The sequence below is a fragment of the Podarcis melisellensis genome, assembly GCF_964234715.1.
Source record: "Podarcis melisellensis genome assembly, chromosome: 17".
Taxonomy (NCBI): Eukaryota; Metazoa; Chordata; class Lepidosauria; order Squamata; family Lacertidae; genus Podarcis; species Podarcis melisellensis.
In genome coordinates this window covers 10,860,758-10,884,106 of record NC_138534.1, presented here as the reverse complement: position 1 = coordinate 10,884,106, position 23,349 = coordinate 10,860,758, and the positions used below count along the sequence as shown (strand labels likewise).

The following is a 23,349-nucleotide window of genomic DNA, read 5'->3' as shown; positions in this document are numbered from 1 at the left end:
TAAGAATCTAGACAGACACATGAAGAGTTTGTGTTTATTTGTCTACATTCAGCATAATCCAGATGTGCTGTCTGAATGACCCAGACATACAAAACCCACTCTTTCCCACAAGTTTTAAAATAAAATCCTCACTTATAAAACTGAAAAACACTAAAGCATTAAAATACAGAAAGCTTGTTTAAACTCACTTCACAAAAGCATTAGCAGAAGATATCCCTTATCTATTTAAAGCCATACTGTGTTAACACATGAATGTCATTTAAACAGAAAAAGGATACTGAACTCAAATTCTATTTAGACAGAAAATTGAAATGGCAAACAAACCATTAAATACACCATTAAATGTCCAAAATACAGCTAAGTATGGAATTACAAAGTACTCAACCATTAGTGACTGATATCACAAAGAGCACTGCAACATGGAAACAGGGTTTACATGTTTACTGTGATGCAATAAAACTCAATATTCAAAGGGTATGCAAGTTTAGAAGGTAACAAAGCTTCACACCCGAGAACAGACTGGTTTATCTATACTGATAGTTCATGCTGTGGTCATTTCTGCCATAACCAGCTTGGGAGACTTGGTAGGAATTGGGAGGTCCACTGTAATTCTGGTTTGAACCTGGAGAGTTGTAGTTTGGCTGAGAATATCCTCCTAGGGTGAAAAGGGAGAGGGGTCACTTTAATATATTATTATAAATCTCTACTTTGCTTATATAGTCTAAACTATCACATACACAAATAGCAGGCAACACGCCACGACAGAATGAGCATCACCTCCCCAAAGTTTGGTAATTGAAAAGCACTTGGGGTACAATAATCTTTCCCTGCTGCACTTCTGTCTGCTCTGGTCTGTCACCGCCTCCCTCTTTAATGTGATCTAAAATTATGCTTTAGTAACAAAGGCACTCCCATCAGCTTTTGGAAAAGAAAAGCAGCAACAGGAGTCCCCTCCTTGCACTGCTAATCTTTCTCGAAACTAGAGCCTAGTCAAGTGAGAGCGACACTCTTCCACCTTTGTTCATTGCATGTTCCGGAGGACTGACTTAAGGAAGGGAGGGAGCAATAGTAGTGACCGCATGTAATGGCTAGCTGATTAGCAAAGTCAAGATTTGTGGACTACCAAACAAAAGAACTTATACCACTCAACATGCAAACACTTCAGGGTTGCTGTTATTCTATATGGACATTGCTTACCTTGGTAAGATGACCCTCCTCCAGCTCCGCCCCCATAGCCCCCATGGGAACCAGCACTGTAGGCGGCTCCCGAGCCATAACTGTTCGTGCCACTACCGCCACGTCCACCACCACCACCACCACCGTAACCTGGAATTAAGAATGTATACTGAGGAAAGTCTCACATCAGGCTACTTTGGAAACATTCAAAATCAGATGTAAATATATGAAAGCTGACTTCATATAATACCTTCATATAATACCACCATATAATACACAGGGAGATTATCAGCTCTTATCATAGATGTCTCCCCTAGTTTCTTGCAACCACAGCAGCAGTGGAGAGGCTATACCGAAACTAACTGCATGATGAACGTTTCCCAACACACCTGCTCAAAATTATTGGACGCCTTCATTTATCACTGAGGCTCAACTCCACTGCCTTTTAAAAGAGTCTCCTCTGATCTGCATCTCAACCCAGTTACTGGAATATCTCCTGTCCACAAGGGTCTTTAAAATACATCTACTTTACTTAAGCATACAAAGTAACACAGAATCACACCAGTTCTTAAACTACCACGTTTCCTTTACAATTCCAATCTCTGTCCTTGCACTCTGGGACTTACATAAGGATAATAGCCCTGACGTGCAGTGTACGAGACATATGCTTATGCTAAAAGTGTATTAAGGGCTTTCACAACTCCCACCCCCCACGAGGAACACACTGAATTTACTTTCGTAATTGTAGTCTGATCCTCCTCCACCGCCGCCAGGAGAGTTGTAGGAATTTGAGTAGGAAGCGTAGTTGCCTTGGTTATATCCCTTCTGCTTGCCTTGCGGTGGCCCATAGTTGCTATACTGGTTCTGGTTATACGATTGCTGTTGTTGGCCTTGATGGGCTTGATACCCTGAACCATAGGCAGGCTTTTGCTGTCCTCCATGCTGCGGCTTCTTCCCAGCGTGTTTAGGAGGGGCAGGAGAGCTGTAGTCGCCACCTTGGTAGTAGGAACCATACCCTGCGGATCCACCACCGCCTCCTGCATTGCCGGAATGGCCACCATTGCTGTAGAACTGACCTAAGGATAGGACAGAAAGCAATCACTACACTTGTTCAAGTTATTTGAAACTGCTACATGCTCAGGAAGAAATGGGCCTAAAATGTGACTGTGTAGCATGACTTGTGTTGAGCTTCCCCCGCATCCTAGTAGAAATCTGGAGCAAACTGACACATTACACCAGATGTCCTCCCTTTCCTAAAGGGATACTTAGGTTTGACTGGAGCCTAATATCTCTCTCTGGAAGGGCTATGCACTCTCCCACAATATTTGACATGAGAGTAACCCATTTTCTGTAGCAGTGACAATTCAAAATTTGGAATTCTATAGACTTGTAGTCAGACTTATTACATCAGCCATGTCAGGCAGATGCTTTTAGCTGGGAGTGAACATCCAACAAAGCAGTCTGGTATGATTTCAGTTCCCCATGTACCAGACTGCAAAATATCCCCTGGTGTGTAAAAGGAAGTGATGATCACAGCTGGAAACAATAGCAGAAGACACAGAGTTACTTGGGTACATCTAAAGTCTGTAAAGATCCTGTTTTGAAATACAATTTGAGCACATAAGATTTGAACCCCCTTTTTAACATGATCTAAAATTATGCTTTAGTAACGAAGGCACCAGCTTTCAGACCCACAACAGGTGTTATAAGCCTATGGTTAAAACTGCACAAGAATGGCTATTGTCTAGTAAGGTGACACATGCAGCCGATCTGCACAGCATGGTATACTGGAAGGAACACCACTAATTTTAAATAAAAATTTAGATAATAATTTCTGGAAATAAGTCTTGGCTCCCCAAACCATCTTCACAGAGGACCCACAACACAGTGGGTGTTAAAGTGAGTTTTCACTCAGTTCAGAACTATAAAAAACACAGTTTCTCTTTAAAAAAGGACATCTAACAACAAAATTCATTGGGGAAAACAATTCCCTCACCACAACCACTTGTAGTTACCATGTTCACTATTTTGTAAACTGCTTATTTAGTAATGATTTCATTTAGAATTCATTAACAAATAAATAACAATGTGTGTGCATGGGGGGGTATTGCTTTTGTTTGTTACTATGTTATGCAATTTTGTGTTTTTATATTGTAAACCACCCCTGTGATCCTTGGATAAAAGGTGGTATAGAAATTTTAATCCCTAGACAGGGATCAAGATACACACATTTAAATCAACTACTGAAGCAAAGAAGACCAAACAGTATGTTTATTAAAAACCTCAACAACTAGTTTATTCCCTGTGCCTTTTCAGTGTTTAGCAGCTTTCATTTCCTGGACATTACATACACCTGCTTTTGGGGACATGCACGGCAAAAAAGATAAGTAGCCATACCCTACAAGAATTTGAACCAACTTGCAAAGTGCTTTAGGCCTTTTATCTTTAGTTGCAAAAAATGCCCACTGCAACTAATGAAACCATTCAATTTTAGAGGAATCGCAACCCAACCATTGTAGCTGAGGCTGTAGGTCCTGGATGTTATACCAATACAAGAAGCACAAAGGATGCAGATATTAAAATTAGCACATACTATTTCACATACAAGTCAATATCATGCATGCTTAAAACACTAAGTTGTCATAGATTCTGAATTGTTCAAATGTCTTTCCCTTATTATTAGAGGCATCTATCCGCTTCAGGGAACCAAAAAGGTTAAGTTTTGTACAAAATCTGTTGTAAATTAAATCAAGTAGTTCACACATTATCATGTTCCTTAAAAATAAAGCGATGCTTTCCATAAAAAGCAAACAGGGGCCTTTTGCTTGTAAGCAGAACAGAGTTGGCTCTTTTTGTGCACAACGCACAAACACATTCCTTGAAATTTAGCTCCCCCATAGTGTACATCAATATGACCAAAGGCAAGTCACAATAAAAACTGCCACTGTTTGTAGGCTAACAGTTTCAGACAAGCTGCGGTGAAAAGCCACTGTTGAGAAACCCAGTGAAGCACAGGGACACAGCACGAACACTTTGGGTTTTGGAGTTCGAGAAAATTGGAGTAAAAAGCTGTTTTATGTGCAATACTTTTAGATGATCTAGGAAGACCCAAAATCATGATAGCCGTAGCAGTCTGTGAAAAAGTCACCTACAAAAGGGGGAGACAGAGCAGAGGAAAAAAAATTAGAATTTTTGGAAGATGGCAAAATGTGCCACATTTTTAAAAATTATTTTTATTTCTCTGCTCCCGTCTTCCCCCCCTCCCAAAACAAACCAAGCTGTGTATTTTAAAATGGTATTTTTTTTTAGGGAAAATGCTTTTCAGAATGGTGATTTGCTTCACTGGCATAAAGCAGAGAAATGTTTAGTTCATTTTAAAAGCAAGTGAGATTTGCTTTCAACATCAGATTTTCCTCATTTCGCTATGTAAAATAGAACTGAGCTTCACTACCCCCAGGGTGTTGTGTTTATTTTTTCCACGAACACTTACTATAGCCTGCTGTTGCAGAATTGCCACCGTAGCCATAGCTTCCATATCCAGCTCCTGGAACAAAATGAAGTATATATTAGTCACCTGACAATATTGCAAAAAAGGAGCGAATTAAGTAGACCATTTGGTATGTTTACAGCATGGATTTACACTGATGCTCAGATTCAGACACATATATAAAAAGTGGACTCCACAGAACCACTGAATTCAGCAACCATTAAGGCTTTCACCTGTATTTATCTTCCAGCTCCTCCTTAGTCTCAAATCTGCAAAAGGGAAATGGTCCTGCGCTCGCTCGCGCGCGCGCACACACACACTATACGCAATGTTATCATGCCGAGGTGGTGAGCAAGTGCCCCTCTAGATGTTGTTGATCTCTCAATGGGCATCAGCTCCAGCCAATATGACCAATGATGGGAACCAGAATTTAACCAAACCTGTTGGAGTACAGGCCTCCCACCCTTGCTATGAAGCAGAAAAAGCAGCATGTGCAAGATGATTAATGCTAGCTTTCACACTTTAAAGTATGGAACAGAAAGGAAGTAACTCACCAGCATTCATATATCCTCCATGATTAGCACCACCAAATCCACCTCTTCCTCGACCGCGGCCTCGGATATTTCCTCCTCTACCACGACCCCGCATGTTTGGAGGGGGTGGCACTTCACTATGCATAGGGCCTCCCATACCATAGCCTGGATTATGCTGTTGAAATTAGTAAAAATCCAAACAAGAGAAAGTCAACTAACTTATTTTTGATTCTTGCTATGTTAAGTATTTTGTATAATTCATTGCTAAGCAGCTCCTAGAACTGTAGCCACAAGCTATGCTTTTCAAATCAACCGCCAAATAGTCTGTTAAGAGTACAGTCTCTCTAGGGGATTGAGTAAGTATTATTAATCTACCTGAAAGCACAAGTTATAAGGTTAAAATTTACCTTTACAGGAAATTTGGGTCCACCTCGCGCTGGCATAGGGGCCCTTTTCTTCTTTTGCTCCATTGGAAGGGGGGCATCTGGAAAAAGCTTTTCTAACGCAGCCAGTGCAGCATAAGCTTTCGCCACTTTTTTGTTTGAACCAGCTCCTTGGAATTTCTGACCATCAACCTCAACCTTTGAAGTAAGGAAAAGTGTCAGGGACAGAACTGCACGTTCCCATGTTGTAACAGCATTAACTAATAGTAATTCTGAATGCAGCTTTGAATACCAGATCATCTCACCTCCATCACAAACCGCTTATCATGACTGCCACCAGTTTCTGAGATCAGCTCATATTTTAAGCCACGTCGTTTCTCATTTAGCTCCATAACTGGGTTTTTCCCATGCTTTGTCAGTATTGGTCCCTGCTGCTTCACATTCTATGAAATTAAAATACCACTGCATTGGTGCCATTTCCACTTTTTAAAAATGTAGATCAATAATTGGGGGGCGGGCGTGTGTGTGTGTGTTAAACCACTACAGAAAAGCCGAAAGCCAAAAAATTATCTAGGTTAGCACCCCACCTTCCTAATTAGCACAGTAGGGCAAGGCAAGATGCTGAGCACAGAGAAGCAAACCATGTGGTATTTGCCCACTAGAACAAGGCACTGGCTTTGTGAATGTGTAGCAATAGAGGAAAAAGTAGGCTTTCAAAAGAGACACCTGGGTGCTGGGGAGAAGTGTACCAGAAACTATAATGTACTGACTTTGTCTTCATCGACTATGGACAATTGATTATTAAAGTACACTTAGAACTATAATGTCAGATTTAGTTAAGCTATATATGTGAGATAATTGTATCATTTGAATCCCCTCCATAATTATTTGGTGGTTATTGATTGTACAAGAGTTTCTAAAACGAAGTAGGAAATTGGCATTGATCTGGAGTGACAGATATTCTAGCCTGAAGAGCAATGACCAGAGCCTAAAAGAGGCACAAGTAATGTACACTTACCTCTGTTTGCTCTGAAGGAGAAGCAGCACTGGGTGTACAAATAGTTTCTACTACAGGCGGAGCAGTAATAGCTACTGGTTTCTGATCTGTTTCCTCTGCTGATTCATCACCCCTCTCTCTTCCTTCTACACCTGTAGGCAATCCCATATCTTGTAACACCTAAGAAGAAAAAAATTATCCTGATCAATTTAGAAGCTTCTGTACAACTTCAGACTACTGTTATATACTCAGTAACATCCATTAAGCCATTCAGCAGCCACACCTAACTAGTTTCACAAACTATAGCTTGAGCTTCCAAACACAGGACGTAACGTGATTTAGAGCTTGCTTATCCAGGCCCGTGCAGAAAGTCGTGTTAAAATAAAGCTATAAATTAAAAGAACAAAAGGGAAAAGGAGGAGCTGGTTTCTAGAGCCCCCCCCCCCCAGACAGCTTAGCCCTCCGAGGCATGGGGCAAGTATACCTGGCTGCTGGATCTCTTTGCACGGGTCTGTGCTTATCCCTCCCAGCTTCTAGGTAAAGCACCCTCATAGTCAACTGATACCATGGCAAATCATAAAGCACAAACTACATTGATTACATGTCTGTGTCAAATCATGGTTCTCCAATTTTGTCTTGTTGGTCAATTGCAAACTATGTGTATGTCAATACAAGCACAAGACTAAATCATAGTTTAAGCTTCCTTAACCATGGTTTGTAATGAATGACACGGATGTATTCTGGGAAAGGCACAAGATCCCTTTCCAGACGGAAGGAATTCAAGCTACGTTCAAAGCAAAACTGTATGTACTGACTTACAAATAATAGTTACGCACATATTTATAACCACTTCCTACCTTTACAGCTACATGCAGCTTGGCTGTTTTTTTGGAAGGTCCTGAAGCTTCATATGTGATGCCATCTACTTCCACAGACATGGTAAATATAGGAGCATGAACAGGACCTGTCTGAGACACTAGTTTATACTGAAGTCCTGGTTTCAGTTGGTTCAGTTTCATCAGTGCATTCATAGCTTGCGGTGGTTCTGATTTCTCCTCTGAACAAAAGAAGATATTAAAATATTGACTGAAGACCCCACATTGATGTCTTTTGTGCTCTACGAAGTGCACAGTGTTAAGTTTATAGCTATCAAACAAAGCAGCCAAAGCAGAAGAACAACTCGACATTTTTTCTACTTCCTACCATTCACTGACATTTACACATCAACATGAATCCGAAACATCTGGATTAGCAAGCACTTGGAAAACTATGTATACCTACCTCTTGCCAACTCAATACCTTTTTTCTGAATCTTCTTTTTCTTTTTGCTTGGAGACTTCTCCTCTCCGTCTTCTTCCATAGGACGTTTCAACGGAGCAATGGCATATGTGGTGCTAGGGGGAATCTGGACTGTAGACAGATTTTAGATTGTCAATAAAAACACCAACATATTTTCTGTCAGAAATAAAATTCCAGACTACTGAAACCTACCAGTGTAATCAACTGGGTTTTCATTTTTTGGTTTCTTGGGCATCTTTGATGGCAACGGATCCATCCCCAAAACTTTATGAAGTTGGCCAAAAGCAGCAAGCCTTAACGCATGCTAGAGAGATAGAATGTGTATTACTGAGGTGTCCAAAATGCTCCTAGCTTTTCCCACATTCATAACAAAACCCATTCCCAGTATTTCAAGCCAGAAATTTCTGAAGACCAAAGTCAGCAAGCACTCTGGAACTTACTGTTAAGTTTTAAAAACCTGACATCTTATTTTTGGCAAATCAGCAAAAACCTCCTGCATTACTTAATGGGACCCTTTTTCTGTTTCCGATTAAAGCCAGCCTCATTGGGAAAACTAGCTATCATTAAGAACTCATTGCGGTTTTGTAACATCTGTAATCAAAACTATACCTGAGCACTCTGTGTGATATCTTCCCTTTGTTGTCTGTCTAGATGCCCAATAGCATCAGTGGCTTCTTTTTCACAAGGATCATAAATACCAGAACCATCTGAAGGCAGGAAACAAGGAAGATATGCAGAGAATTATCCTAGGGTCTCTATGTAGACTCAAATATTCCCTCAGCATCACCTAAGACTCAGAAATGTAAGTAGCTCAATTGAAGTTCTTGATCCAATGGGCAATAATTTGATCTAGTCTGCAATACAGATCATTAAGCCCAACATTGTGTGGCAAGATTGCCAAAGTCTTCAAGCACTCCAAAAGCAACCTGCACATTCTGTCACATCCCCATTAAGGGAGTTGGAATACTGGGTCCATAATTTTAAGAGCATTTGTTCAAGGTAATGTCATGCCCTGTACATCAAGCCTTAAGTGAAAGAAACAGATAAAATATGTCATGCCTAACATGGTGGAAACACAAAACCTTGACTAGAGCCAATTTCAGTCACTTCCATTGAAATTTCTCAAGAGTCGAGAACTATCTAACCTGGCATGACTATTCCTGATGCAAGGCATTCAAGAACTCTTCTCAGGGCCTCACCGGCTCCCATTGGTCGATTGGCTGTTCCAATTGATTTCTCACACAGCAGTTCTAGAGGCTGAAAAGACATTTCAGAAAGTTGTAAGGAAAAAGAGACACATGTATGACTAGAACAGGGCTTGGATCTAGGAGACCTTGGTACAAGCTTGCCTATCACTGACTCAATGGGAATGTTAACACGCGGATGTTAGTGCCCTTTCTGTAAAATGGGGATTAGTGAATGAATAGTTTTAAAACTTAATAAGTGCAACATAAATAGTAGAAATAACAAGCTCTCTATGGCTTTAACATATAGAATGCTCATAGCTCACATATTAATTGCTTCTGCTTCAAAGTGGCTTCTCTGTTGCAGCTTCCGGGGGGAAGGGGGGAGACTGTAGTTCCCTAACCTCACCAGCAACTTGAATTGAAGCATGCACCTCATAATATTTTAAGTGTTTGAAGTCAATGGTAATTGTTAAAAAAAGGGGGTTTGCACTGTTCATCTTGGTGAAAGCTAGAATGATCTGCATGTTAAATGATACAGACACTTGCAATTTGCTCGCCCTGCATTTATATTCCGTTCAAGCGGAATCCAATGAAGCTTAGCCAAGTTTGGTTGTAGGGGGTTGCTGTAAAGCAGGCACAGGCAAACACTGGCCCTCCAGATGTTTGGGACTACAATTCCCATCATCCCTAGCTAACAGGACCAGTGGTCAGGGATGGTGGGAATTGTAGTCCCAAACATATGGAGGGCCAGTTTGCCTATGCCTGCTGTAAGGTGTGTGGTCTAACCTGGACTAGAGTCACTTTTAGCTGTTGCCTGGGCATAAACTTAACTGAAGGTCCGAAATGTGTGTGAGGGGCTGTCTAATAATGCCTGTGAAGTATTAGAATGGTAATCTGCATTGAAGACTGAATAACCTCACCACGTTCTCAAATATGCATAGACACATAAGCCAGACTTTCTGTGTGCTGGTGCATGTGGTCTGATCACTCCTCCTCTGGTACAAGTGGGACAAACACACCAGGAGGCCCTTGGCTTCCTTTTGGGTTCTAACAAGCCACAATAAGCAAGCCAACAAAGCATGGTTTAAGATGGGCAGTGACTATGCTTTCTTGTCACAATCAAACTAACAACTTCCTGGTAAACATATCCTGCTCACACCAGGAGAGGGTTGAAGTGGAAGTAAGCAGGCAGCATGCACTAGCTCACTGCTCGTTTACAGCTTACCATAATAAACTAGAAAATGGTTTATGACAATGTTCACAACCATTATATCTATGAAAACAATGGAAACTTCCTAAAATAGCATATATTCATTACACATTCAAATTATTTATATGCTACTAAATGCGTAATATTCCCAAGCAGTGATATCAAAACTATTCCCTCCTCCAGGCCACCTGAAATTTGCTAAGACTTTTAGTGGACTACTTAATGATTTTTCTGCCTCTTGCAGCAACTGTGTTAAATACTGTAAGATTTCTAATTGTATTTTCATTATTTAATTCCTTAAATATTTTATTGTATTATAATTTGAATTCCATAGAACCCAGTTGCATTACAAAATACAGCATAATAAGTAATAAAATACAAACACAATTGAAATCAATATAACTGCTTAATAGGATGGATATGCTGGCTCTTGTTTTCAACCACAATCCAGAGATCTGCCCTGAACCATCCGAATGTAGCTTGCAGACCACTCCTGTTCTAAAAGCACAGAACAAGTCAGTTTTGAGCCTCAGCCACCTGATGAACCTATGCCATGAGGATACTCTAGCTATAAACCAAAGCAGACTATTGGCAAGCATTTTAGAACTGTCAGGCTTCCACAATCCCTAAAAGCCCACCTTACAGTAGAACCTTTGGTCACATACAATCAGTCTTATTTAACAACCTAGGCAGTCTTACAAAGATTACACTTTTCTTAAATATTATCCAAATTTTTCACATTTTCGTAGTAAAATGAGAACTGCCTTCCTCTCCATAGGATAGAAAAAGCACCTGCTTTTTCTCACACACATTTGCATATTAAAAAAGAAATAACTTGAAAGATTACCCATCCTCTAAGTGGAGCCCAAGTAGGCACACGGGTACACAGATCTCTCAGCACTCTGATGACTATGACACATGATTTCAAGCCATTTGCCCTGGCCTAGAATAAAGTAATAAGCAACACAGGTTCAGTAATATACTGCATACCAGGACCAAATTGAGACAAAATATAAATTTCTTGTAGTGCTACTTTGTCAAGGGTAAACTATGTATACATCTCCATAGCTTTATTTCTTTAGTTTAATTACTGTGTATGAAAACTTACTCTTAACACAAAGCAGCAGCAATGAAATCTACTTCATTCCTTCTCTGAAAAACTAAATTCATTCAAGTGCTTCTTTAGCAACTGTGCGTTTAACAGATGCTAAGTTCAGCACATCTACAGCCCAGATTTAAAACATTTTAATGAAGTTAGACAATTACAACTTACAAGTTTTTCTACTTAAAGACAAATATAAGAACAAAATGCAAACCTGGAACCACTTGGCGTGTCGGAGTGACGCCAAGGCAGCAAGGCATTTCTGCCTGTCCAGAACGTCCGGTGAGTCGTTGACTGATAGCGTTTCTATTCGTGGGTGGAATAAGAAGACAAGGTACAGTTTGACCAAGGGGGTTCTGTCGGGTGGAGAGGGGATGAGGCAGTTTCCTAAAGGGCAGCTGAGGCTCCCAGAACTCTGATCTACAGCCCTGTACCTGAAAGTATAGCCTCAATACACTTTACTTTGTCACCCTTATGAACTAACAACTACATAAGGAGAACAATGTGAGGCACTAACTCACTCTTACAAAAGGAAAGGAAACCCTACAGGGAAGGACAGAAATCCTAAACTATTTTAACCAGGTTACAAAAAGGTATAGGACTATGCTAACCAACAGAATGGAAGGTTAAAATTATATCCCCACTCTATATCCGTAGAGGTACATAACTAAATGCTTTTCTAGATGGGAACCCCCTCCGCCCACAAGGCTCGACTGCCCTGGCCCCAGCCCATGACAGAGTGCGTCCTGTTGGTCAAAGGTCCAGCGTCCCTAAAATCGACAAACTAGAAGGCTTGGTAGATGTGGTCAGATATCAGAACCATAAAACAATCAGTAGCGAACAAAATTACTATCCAGTCTGTGCTGCAGCAAAACTGAACATAGGAAGAAGCCAGGGTTTTAGATAAGGCTAGTTCAGTCATTTGAAATGTGAGACCCTTTAAGCATTGTGTTCACCTGGCTACTGAAAAAACCATTCTAGATTTATTCAAATGTGAAGATTGCTTTTAATATTAAGGGTGAATTCACACATCCAAGCTCATCTCTGTACGATCAAGTGATGTGCATGTATGAAGACAGCTATCACACAAACACCAGGTAGGTATTTTGTAGTATTTGATATCACCTCAAATACTTTGTGTGGACTGCCTCCTTTAAACTCAGCTGCAAATAATCAGGCTGAGTTATTATATACATGCTTGTCACTCAGACCCATAGATGTATAAGTAAGATGAAGGATGGAGTAACTTTATCCAAAACTCTGCATTACATTCTTGAATTCAGCTGAACAGGCTGAAACCCCAAAACGATCAAAAATACAAAAAGCAACTATCATTTTTGCTGCAACACAAACTGCTTTTATGTAACATATCCAATTTCATGAACATGCAGAAGTCATTTAAACTAAGACTTCATCTTAAGAGGTTTTAGTTTACATTTATAACGTCTGTATCCATCATTAAGGTCTGATGAAAAAAGTTATACCAGTGAGTTAATGTACTTGTACAAGGCCATACAAAAAGGCCCAAACATTTTAAAAAGTGATTTAATTTGGAAGGTGGTACTCAGGTTCTAGAAGCCTATAATCCAGTTGTTCATAACCATGACACTGTGTAGCATTGTGACACAAAGTTGATTTGCATGAAATTGCTCTGCCTAATCAAAAACAGAACACCACAGTGAACAATGAAGTCAGTCTGGAAACTTATTCTGCGGCTGCTAGCAGTTTTCAGTCCTCCATACCTCCAGCTAACATTTTTTCCATTTCTTCTCTGACAACAGGGGATGTCAAGTGGATGGTAAGTGTCAGTGGAGGCTCTTTTGTATTCTTAATGATAATTGCAGCATCACTGATAGATTGGATAATTTCATATTTATCTTCAGTAATAGCCTGAAACACAAAGAAATGCCTTAGCGTTTTATCAGAGTCTCTCCCTTTCTGCAGTGCCAACATCCAAGTTAGAGCTTTGGGGCAACTATGTTTGATTTTGGCGTAGTTGGTATAGCTAAGAGCAACATAAGGAAATTCACTTCAGGAGCCCAAATGCTCCTTGGGCAAGCTGCCCAAGATATGGAATCCACCACATCTCCCTGCCCTTCACACATATCTCTCCACCCCAACTTGCACAATAACTGGAAAGGTTCTTCAGGCAGAAAACCCCTTTCAACACTACGACTTTTCCTTTTATGAAGGTTCAACTAAAGCTTCCCATTTTGTCTGAGCAATGAGTTTATCTAGCCCATTCAAATATCAGACTAGTAAAAAAGATTTCAAAAGAGGAAATACTGATAATGAAATCATACTATGGTATCTAACTAGTTTCTCAAATAAGCCAGTGGTAGCAAATGAAGATGAGCTACCAAGTGCTGAGAAATGTTCACCAGCTTAATTTGTAATGTTCTGGAAGTTCTGAAGGGACAGACCCACAGGGCTAGTTACAAGAAGAGGTGCCAGCAACTGGATACAGAAAACTGGCAAGTGGTAGGCAAAGTACTTGATAGATCTAATTATAGTGAGCCCACCACTTATGCAAAGGTTCAGTTCCGGAGCACCGTGCACCAAGTGCAAAGTATGGAACACCTGGAACGGCTACCTGCAAGGTGGACGGCTGCTTACTGGACTCTCGGAAGGCCACAGGACCACTTGGGAGCTTCCCAGCGCCCTCCTGCAACCTTCCAGAGTCCAGTAAGCATGGCACTGGGCTTTGGGAAGGAGGCACAAGGGAGAGCCATGGCAGCTCCTTGGCAAATCTTGCTCAACTTTGGGAAGGTGAAGCATGGGCTCGGGCAGCTCCTTCCCAAAGCAGAGCTGCAAGAGAAACCCACTAGGTGCATGGATTGGGCAGAAATAAATGAATAAATGGAGAGTTGGGAACATTTTCCCTGCTCTCCATTTATTTATTTATTCTCCCCACCCCGCATAAGTTTGTGTTTGCAAGTGATTGCAGGCTCAATGTACTACATAAAATGTTCGCTCCTGAATTATCCCACGTCAGCAATGCTTTGATTACAAGGGAACTTAAAATGCTACAGTATACGATAGCAATGATTACAAGGGAACTTAAAATGCTACAGTATATGATAGCAAAATGCATGATTTTAGATGTTATAATTATTTATTAAATTTCTATACTGCCCTTCATGAAAGGAGCACAGGGCAGTTTACAATATAAAACCACAAAAACACATTACATAGTAACAAACAAAAACTCTAACACCCCCCCCAACAGTTTTAAAAGCCACACATTGTTGAATTAGCCAAAGGCCTTGGAGAAAAGGAATGTTTTTGCCTGGCGCTTAAAAATATGTAAATAGGTGCCTTTTACTCAGATTGAGTAACTTTATCCAAAACTGCATTACATTAGAGCAGTGTTTCCCAACCTTGTGCCTCCAGATGTTTTTGGCCTACAACTCCCATCATCCCTAGCTAGCAAGACCAGTGGTCAGGGATGATGGGAATTGTAGTTCAAAAACAGCTGGAGGCCCAAGGTTGGGAAACACTGCATTAGAGTACCCAAGTTGGCAGAACAGCAAAAATTCTGTGCACTCTTTGGCATGAAACCCCATAACCCAATAAAGTAGGATAACATTGCATTTGTTGCACGAACAAGTAAAAAATAAACAAGATAAGCGGTGGCAATTATAAACTTTTTAAAATTGCATATTTTTCATACTCACAGCAAGTTGGGTTCCAAGATTATCTGCCACTTTTTCCAAAAGACCAATAGTAGGCTTCTCCTTGCACAACAAAACCAACTCAAGATCCAAGTCTCCCTTAAGCAAGAGCCCCTTTGCTACAAGACCAACACGCATCACTCCACGAAGTGTCCGAGTTAAGTGCTCTGTGGTCTTCGGCTCACTAAGAAACGATGAAAAGAAGCTTTACAGAAAATGATGAAATGACAAACTGCTCTTTTATTGTGCTAAGTATTTGTTCAAATCAAACTTTCAGCACACAATGGAAACACTGGGCTGTTTCAAAATAGCCACCAAACTGTTTTGCACTACATGGAGGGACCCAAATATCTTTAAATATTGATTCAAGTAGAACAAACACCATGATCTGGTATTACATCTCTATTAGCTCATCATTTCTAACAGTTTATCATCATGTACAGGTCTTTTAATCCCCAACGTATTCAATCTACCTGCCAGGGGTAAAATACATTAGTAAAATTTTAATTTCAAGGAAAAAATACAAATAGAATATGGCCTCTTCTTCAGCAAAAAAATTGGAAAGGGTACTTCCTTGCCATGGAATACGGAGTCTTAGAAAAGTCAGGAAGCAGTGAGGCATAACAGCCAGTGTAGTGTTGAAGTAAGTGTCAGACTAGGATCTGGGAGATCAGAGTTCAAATCTCCACTCAGCCATAAAGTTACTGGGTGCCCTTGGGCCAGTCACTGCCTTTCAGCCTAACCTACCTTGCAGTGTTGCTATGGAGATTAAATGAGCTCCTTGGGGGAAAGGGTGGGATGTAAATGCAATAAGTAACTGCTTCCAGAGCCTCTGAGGCTCAGCATGAAGCCTAGGAGATTCCCCACCATCCCAAACAGGGCAGAGGTGTGGGCAGAGAAGAGAGTTGCATTGCTGCTGTCTGAGCCTTTTAAACATTCATCAGAGTGAAGCATCCTACACCCTCCAGCTTGGTGTGTGGGCAAGTGAAAAGTTGCACTGGGCTCTAGAAACACTACTAAGTGTTTCTAAAGTTCGGCAAGATGCCATTCGTTTCCTCTCAGGGTTGCAACAGGGCTGGTAGCAATCATAAATTCTAGGTGACTATGAAGGCTTCATGTGCTTATGGGCCCCTGAAAATGGATGATCTGGACTACAGGTAACAGAAGATGATGGGAACTCAAGTATAGCTTGTGGCAGAAAGACTGGTCAAGAAAGGCACTGGGAGATACCTCCTAATCCAGCCCTGAGCAATGACCTTCTTCTAAAGTGTTTCCCTCCTAGACGATAGCATGTCTAGGGCGCACAAGTGTCCTGGAGTCTAGACCACTGGGTACCAATGAACTGTGCATCCTTAGTTTAGTGAACAGACAGAAGTGCAGCCTGTGTAACGGTTATACTGCAGAACTATTAAACAGAGAACATTTAACTGAATATTTTAGTTTGCAATTAATCTAATCCTGTGATGTGTTCCTCAAATGTTTCTTCCACCTTTGCATTAAAATGCAGAGGTCTACATACTGTTACCAAGCAACAATGATAATCTTCCTTTTATTTTCTTCAATGCTCTTAAGTTGAAACTTTTTTCCCCAACTGGAAAAAAACAATAATTAGACACCTTTGGATGCTGTTCCATTCCAGATACATGGAATATCTGTTAAGCACTGTTTGGCTAAAGAGTATTTGGAGAGGCTGAGAGAGAATGACTTCCCAAAGCTACTTAGTGAGTTCATGGCAAAAGCAAGATTTGAGCCAGCAATGTCCTGATCTGTAATTCAGTCTCTTATCTACTATGGTTCAGCAACTTCAAGAATGCCTTCTCCTAACCCTACTCATTACCCACCAAGAAATCAGCCCTGAGGTTGTGATGTAAGGAGGAAAATTCTATAAACATCCTAACCTGTTGCTGTGTCTTCTTTCTTGAATGGTGGGTTTTTTGGGGGGTTGTTTCCTTGCTGGGACAGCAAGGCTTGAATTTTAGCTTATTTTTATAATTTTATTGTTTATCTTTTAATAATGTTTTATGGTATTTTGTGTAAAGGCATGGACCTCACAAATTTAATAAACTTGACTTGACTATAAACATCCTACAGCTTTATTTTTTCATGAATTTTCAGTTTAAAAATAAAAATACAATGTCATTTTAAACTAAACCACTCTGCACATGGAATGACTTCTGTGAGTACAATGGAAATTGTACTCCCCCCGCATTCACCTATCTTCCCCAGAGTACCCCCACATCAAGGCGGAAGTGGGTGGCTGCACAGCACGAGAAGCTCCATTGCACCCACATAAGTCATCCCACACAATGATTTCGTTGGATGCAACATATTGTTTCAATAGGTTGCATCGAAATAAATACACTAAATATTTAAATTACTAAATATTTAAATTACTAAATACACTAAATGGATATTCTTCTTCTGCTTGGTTCAACTAGTATAATAAATAATAATAATAATAATAATAAATTTTATTTATATCGCGCCCTCCCCAGCCGAAGCCGGGCTCAGGGCGGCTAACAACACTAAAATAGTGCAACATTATAAAAATTTATTAAAATCAAAATTGATGGCAACCATAAACTAAAGTTTTGTAAAGATTGCCAAAGGAGGGAGTCAGGCTGCGCCCTGACCAAAGGCCTGGTGGAACAGCTCTGTCTTGCAGGCCCTGCGAAAAGATGTCAAGTCCTGCAGGGCCCTTGTCTCTTGTGACAGAGCGTTCCACCAGGTTGGAGCTGCAGCCAAAAAAGCCCTGGCTCTAGTTGAGGCCAGCCTAACCTCTCTGTGGCCTGGGACCTTCAAGATGTTTTTATTTGAAGACCATAAGTTCCTCTGTGGGGCATACCAGGAGAGGCGGTCCCGTAGGTACGAGGGTCCTAGGCCGTATAGGGCTTTGAAGGTTAAAACCAGCACCTTAAACCGGGAGCCAGTGCAGCTGGTATAGCACCGGATGAATGTGATCTCGCAGCGAAGACCCCGTAAGGAGTCTCGCTGCGGCATTCTGCACCCGCTGGAGTTTCTGGGTCAGTCTCAAGGGCAGCCCCACGTAGAGCGAGTTACAATAATCCAGTCTGGAGGTGACCGTCGCGTGGATCACAGTGGCTAGGTCAGGGCGAGAGAGGTAAGGAGCCAACTGCTTAGCTTGGCGGAGATGAAAAAAATGCCGCCTTTGTTATAGCTGCAATCTGCGCCTCCATGGAGAGGGAGGCATCGAAGATTAGACCCAAACTCTTAACGGACGGTGCTGGCACTAATTGCACCCCCGCAAGAGATGGGAGTTGCCCCCTCAATCCCATATCGTCCCGTCCCAGCCAGAGGACCTCTGTCTTCGAAGGATTTAACTTCAACCGGCTCCCACGTAACCATCCAGCCACAGCTTCCAAGCATCTGATCAGTGTGTCTGGGGCAGAGTCAGGATGGCCATCCATCAACAGATAGAGTTGGGTGTCATCAGCATATTGATGGCAGCCCGGCCCAAAACTCCATTTAGTACTTTATATATTATCCATTTAGTACTTTACCAATTGAAGCAACTAAAACACTGCACATGCAGAATGACTTTTTCTGGGGAAACTTACCTGAACCTTTTTTGGGGTGACTAACCCTAGTATGTCTGTGTGCATATATTATATAAATAGTGTGCTCTTTAGTGTGCAAAAATTAGCATATGAAGTTTTCAGCACCTTCATTACCTTTTAGAATTTAAACACTATAAGGAGGCATATGTGGTTGTGTTGCCACATCCCTAAATATATTTACAATGCGTTAAGCACGATTTTTTTTTTCAATTTCCTTTCCTTGTCAAAGTATTTAATTTCAAATATTTTGGGCTATTTGAGAATTCTTTGACACAGTTACACAACAGATACAATTAGAATAGCAGATTTCTAGATTTGCTTACTAAAAATAAAAGTCAAAGATGCAAAATGAGATCCCAACCTATATAATGCACCTGAAGTTTCCAACTCAAACATTTTGAGGAAAAAAACCCACTTTTTTGATGTTTAAATTTATGCTGTACTAGTATAACCCCAAGAAATGCAAAGGGGTATCATATCCAGACCATGTTTTCTCCTTGACAACACATACCCAACCTATACTGTATTTATAGGGAAATCTAGTGAAAAAACGTGACACTTTCTAGTTCCAATACAATTACCCAAGATTCAAGAAAACACTACTCACACATATGTATGTGGTAGTGTAGTTGGGTTGCAATCTTATACTCTTAGCTGGGAATAAGCCCAACTGACCTAAATGAGTAGATGTGTATAGCACTGCACAGTAAGAGATTCTGTGGTAGTGGCAAATCCTCCAGCAGCAATTAACTGAGTTGATGAAATGTTCTAAAATGTTTGTGACTGTTCTATCAGCTTAATCAGGGATGGAGAACCTGTGGTCCTCCAGATGGTGTTGGACCTGAATTTGCAACAGTCTCAGGAAGCATGACCAGTAGTTAGGAGTGATAGGAGCTGGAATGCAACAACATATGGATGACCACAAGTTCTCCTCTCTCTATGGTAAATGAAACAACCAAAACTATGGACAACAGGAACAAACTCATGCTTACTGTTTCACCTACTGTGGCAACTGGAGATTTGCCTTTAGATGTAGAGATGGCTGCTTGCAATTGTGCCCTTTGATTTCTACTTAAGTATTTAGCAGCTGACCAATGAGCAGAAATGTTACTTACCTTCCTTCTTTGTTCTCTTCTTCAGCTACAGTCTCCATGGTCTCAGGTTCTGGCTGATCTCCGCTACCTTTCTCTTGTTCATTAATCCAGTCAGATACAGCCTTGAGAGCACGTTCAGTGTGAGAGACCATGTTCTGTACTGCTGTCAGCTCCTCTTGCGTTGGATAAACTGCAGAGTGTTTTGCCATAACATGGCGGTCATCATTCACAAAAATACGCATTGGCCGCTGAAAATAAAAACACAAATAGTAAACCACCAGTGTATGCTATTGGCTTTCACCTCTGAATGGCAGTCTCTTACCATTTTTGCTTTTGAACTTTGGCTGAATTTTTCAAGAAATATTTGCTTCTTCCAATTTGTACTCGCTCAGTGTATTCAGTACTCTGGGAAAATGAAAAGGATAAACAATATCAGAAATCAATCAATCATTATTTATTGTCGTCATAGACCAGACAGAAAATTTAACAACAGAAACACGCACTTCATCTTCATCCAGTATCAGAAAACAAATTGGTGGACTTGTCACAACATGGTACAATTATGAATTTATATTATAACAGAATATACCCTGCTACATTTTATGTTAATCAATTATTTATCATGTTTACAGAGGTCTCACTCTGATCTCCCCATCAACAAACCATGTTGCAAACCATGTGAGCAACAAGCTTATGCCCCCTGGTTTAGCATTATGTCTGAGCTAGTGATCACCGTTTGTTTTATTCCAATCAAACCACAATGTAAAACCAAGATTTACTCTTGGCTTTCTGATCACAATTTGAGTGAAATGCTAAGCCAGAAATTGTGGTTTGTTGTTCCTTATAGGGGAGGGGCAAAGCCAGAGCCATCTGTGCATTCATGATAAACTAGTGACTATGGTGTACAGTGGTACCTCGAGTTACAAACACCTCCGGTTACAAACACTTTGGGTTACAGACTCCGCTAACCCGGAAGTTGTACCTCGGGTTAAGAATTTTACCTCAGGATGAGAACAGAAATCGCGCATGGGAGGACCCATTAGCTAAAGTGGTACCTCAGGTTAAGAATGGTTTCAGGTTAAGAACAGACCTCCAGAACAAATTAAGTTTGTAACCAGAGGTACCACTGTACTACAGGGACAGGAAACCTGTGGTCCTCCAGAGCCTGGACTCCAAGCTCCCTTAGAAAGCATGGCCAACGGTTGAAGAGAAGAACTGTGATCCAGTAGGATCTGGAGTGTCACCCATGGCTTGTTGTGTTGTGAGAATGGAGCAATGTGTTATGTGTTGCCATGAGAACAAATTGCTTTATTGTAGCAAGAACTTTGAGAAGCGCAGGACAGACACATTTGAAATACATAAAAAGAACTAAAAATAGAGCTTGCTGGTCACAGGAATGATTTAAGTTCGTAATTTGTGAAGTTAAGCATACTGGGGCCTGGCAGAAGACTTTCACCTTATGCTATGCGGTCCTTTGAGCACAGCAGGATAAATATCTTTGGGAACAAAGATAAAAATTTCTTTCAGTTTTTAACAGTAACAAACCATTTAGCACAACCCCCAGACTGTTCTGTTAAAAAATGTTAAACCAAAGTGACCCTACCTGGTAGAGATGGGGGGAAGGCAATCAATAACAACACATTACACTGTAGCATGAACTTGATGAGGCAAGAAGCAGTGTCTTGGACAAATGTTCAGATCACAGACAATGATGCTACACTAGACTAATACTACTAGCACAACTTTTCATACAGTAAGAATATAATTGATGTTGCAAACAAATAAAAACTAGTCTCAGTCTAACTTAGCTTTTAAACCACAAATTAAGCACCTGTTTTAGCTAAGCTTGTGAAGCTGCACAGATTCAGTTGTATTCATCAAACTCAAATGCTCTGCAAGCCTATTTCAGAGCTGGTTTCTTGTGGAAAATGAGCTGCAAAGTTCAGGGAAGAACATTTTGTTTTCATTGTTGTTGGGGAAAGAGGAAGAAAGCACAAGACACTGGAAAATGCCTGGTCTGTACAACACTATTCAGTACATCCTATTGCCTTTAAGCCTTCCCCCAATTTGTGCACTACAGCATATAATCCTGGATTCAGCTTGCATTAAATTATTTCAAATTACCGTTTAGTGGGGCTATGATTTCTTGACGCAACAATCCTGAGTAGCTGTATACCCACCCCTATTTCTCTTTCCATGGGCTCAGGTGTTAACCCACTACTTTGAAATATTAACTCCTAGCCAAATTAATAAGAGCGCTACTTTTGTAAACGGAAAGCCAAGGCTCCTAAACTTGGGAAACGCCATCACCTCTTTTGCTAGTTAACGGACAAAACAAAAGGCTGAGAGTTGCCTAGAAGTCGCAGACTCTGAAAAGAGCTGATTATCACAAACTTAAGATCCTCACTCGATCAAAACGTGGCTGTCCCCCCTCCCCCCCCCCCCCAAAAAAAATGCACGCAGGGGCTCGGCCATTCAAACCTCACATCTGCCAGGAGATTAAAAACCAGCTTCACACCTGCGGCCGTTCAGACGCGCGCGAGAAACCCGGCGCGGCCCAAGACCCCTTTTTCCCGTAAGGCGAAGAAGGGGACCCGGCCCTTGCCGCATTTTTAACCACGTGGAGGGAGCGCGTGCCGACCTGGGCAAGGTTAGCCAGCAGGCGAAAGCCATTACGGTATGTGCCGGGGGTCAGGGAGAAAATAGGGCGGCGCTTGATTTGGGGAAGGGAGTCGGCACAAAACGCGAGTCCGGCGGAGAGGCGGCCAAGGGCGCCAAACTGAAGGGGGCCGGCGTCCGCCGCTGCGAAGGTGCCACCCGGGGCTGAGGCGAAGGTCCCCTTCCCCTCTCTCTGCCTTCAAGGGGAACTCGAGGGCGGGATCGGCACTTATAGGAGGGAGGCGGCGGCAGCAGCAGCACACGTGAGAGGAGGCATTGGGGAAGAGATGGAGGCCGGGGACTGGGAAAAAGCGCACCCACGTCTCCGGGGCCACTGGCTCCCCTTCCGTCGAGCCGCCCCGCGCGCCATGGCGCTTCTCTCCCTCCGATTCCCCCCTCCCTCCCGGCCCAGACAACGCTGCCGCCGCCGCCGCCGCCATTTTGTTCGCTCGACACAATGGAGCGCGCGCGCGCAAAGACAGAGACGCAAGCGGGAGAGAGGCTCCTCTTCGGAACGCAGGGAAACGTTATTTCCCCCTCCCACCCCACGTTCCCTCAGAAACGAGCCAAGCTCCCGCCGCTGCCGCCTCAGGAGAACCCCGTGTTGTGTGTGGGAGGCGGGCCTGAGGCTCGGGCTTCTCCCTCATTCCCTCCCCTCGAAGCCCCTTCACTCACCGAGCGGGCTGGGCCCGTCGACAGCGGCGGCCTCTTCCAACGGCCGCCCCGCTCCCCTCTCCGCCACAGAAAGCGGGCGGTTGCCGGTATCGGGCTCGCGGCTTTCCCGCGCAGAAGGCGGTGGCGGCGGCTACGGCGGCGACGTTGACGGCGGCTTCTCCTCCTCCTCCTCTTCCGTCAGCCTCCAACTGCAGCGCGGTAGCGGCGGCGGCGGCGCGCGGGAGGGGGGAGGGGAGGGGCGGGGCTGCGCGGAGGAGAAAGGCAGGTCGCCGGACCACGTGGTTCGCGCCCCCTCT

General features: G+C 42.2%; 1 protein-coding gene across 8 annotated transcripts; it reads right to left on the bottom strand.

Annotated features, from left to right (window-relative positions):
* Positions 1-18: 18 nt before the first annotated feature.
* Positions 19-23,211, bottom strand: ILF3 (interleukin enhancer binding factor 3). 8 transcript variants are annotated; one of them, XM_081893947.1, is made up of 20 exons: positions 23,054-23,210; positions 20,043-20,125; positions 19,742-19,968; positions 15,052-15,253; positions 13,117-13,264; positions 11,589-11,680; positions 11,120-11,215; positions 9,021-9,132; positions 8,485-8,582; positions 8,068-8,179; positions 7,858-7,986; positions 7,434-7,633; positions 6,598-6,756; positions 5,885-6,022; positions 5,604-5,777; positions 5,218-5,371; positions 4,667-4,720; positions 1,911-2,252; positions 1,198-1,326; positions 19-655 (listed from the first exon to the last, which is right to left on the bottom strand). In XM_081893947.1, the coding sequence occupies exons 2-20, from the start codon at positions 20,043-20,045 to the stop codon at positions 525-527; spliced, it is 2,700 nt and encodes an 899-aa protein (XP_081750073.1). In that variant the 5' UTR covers positions 20,046-20,125; positions 23,054-23,210; the 3' UTR covers positions 19-524. The 8 variants fall into 8 exon arrangements, with proteins under 8 accessions (XP_081750073.1, XP_081750075.1, XP_081750076.1 ...); XM_081893949.1 differs by having other exon boundaries at positions 7,876-7,986; XM_081893950.1 differs by having other exon boundaries at positions 15,052-15,232; positions 23,054-23,209.
* Between the last annotated feature and the right edge of the window lie 138 nt (positions 23,212-23,349).

Bases quoted from the DNA above. Each gene is read 5' to 3' on its own strand.
- ILF3 (XM_081893947.1), bottom strand. The intron at 15,254-19,741 runs GTAAGTAACATT...TTTTCTGTAAAG, and splicing joins GAAGAGAACAAAGAAGGAAG to CTTCTTTTCATCGTTTCTTA. The intron at 5,372-5,603 runs GTAAATTTTAAC...TAATTTCAACAG, and splicing joins GACCCAAATTTCCTGTAAAG to CATAATCCAGGCTATGGTAT.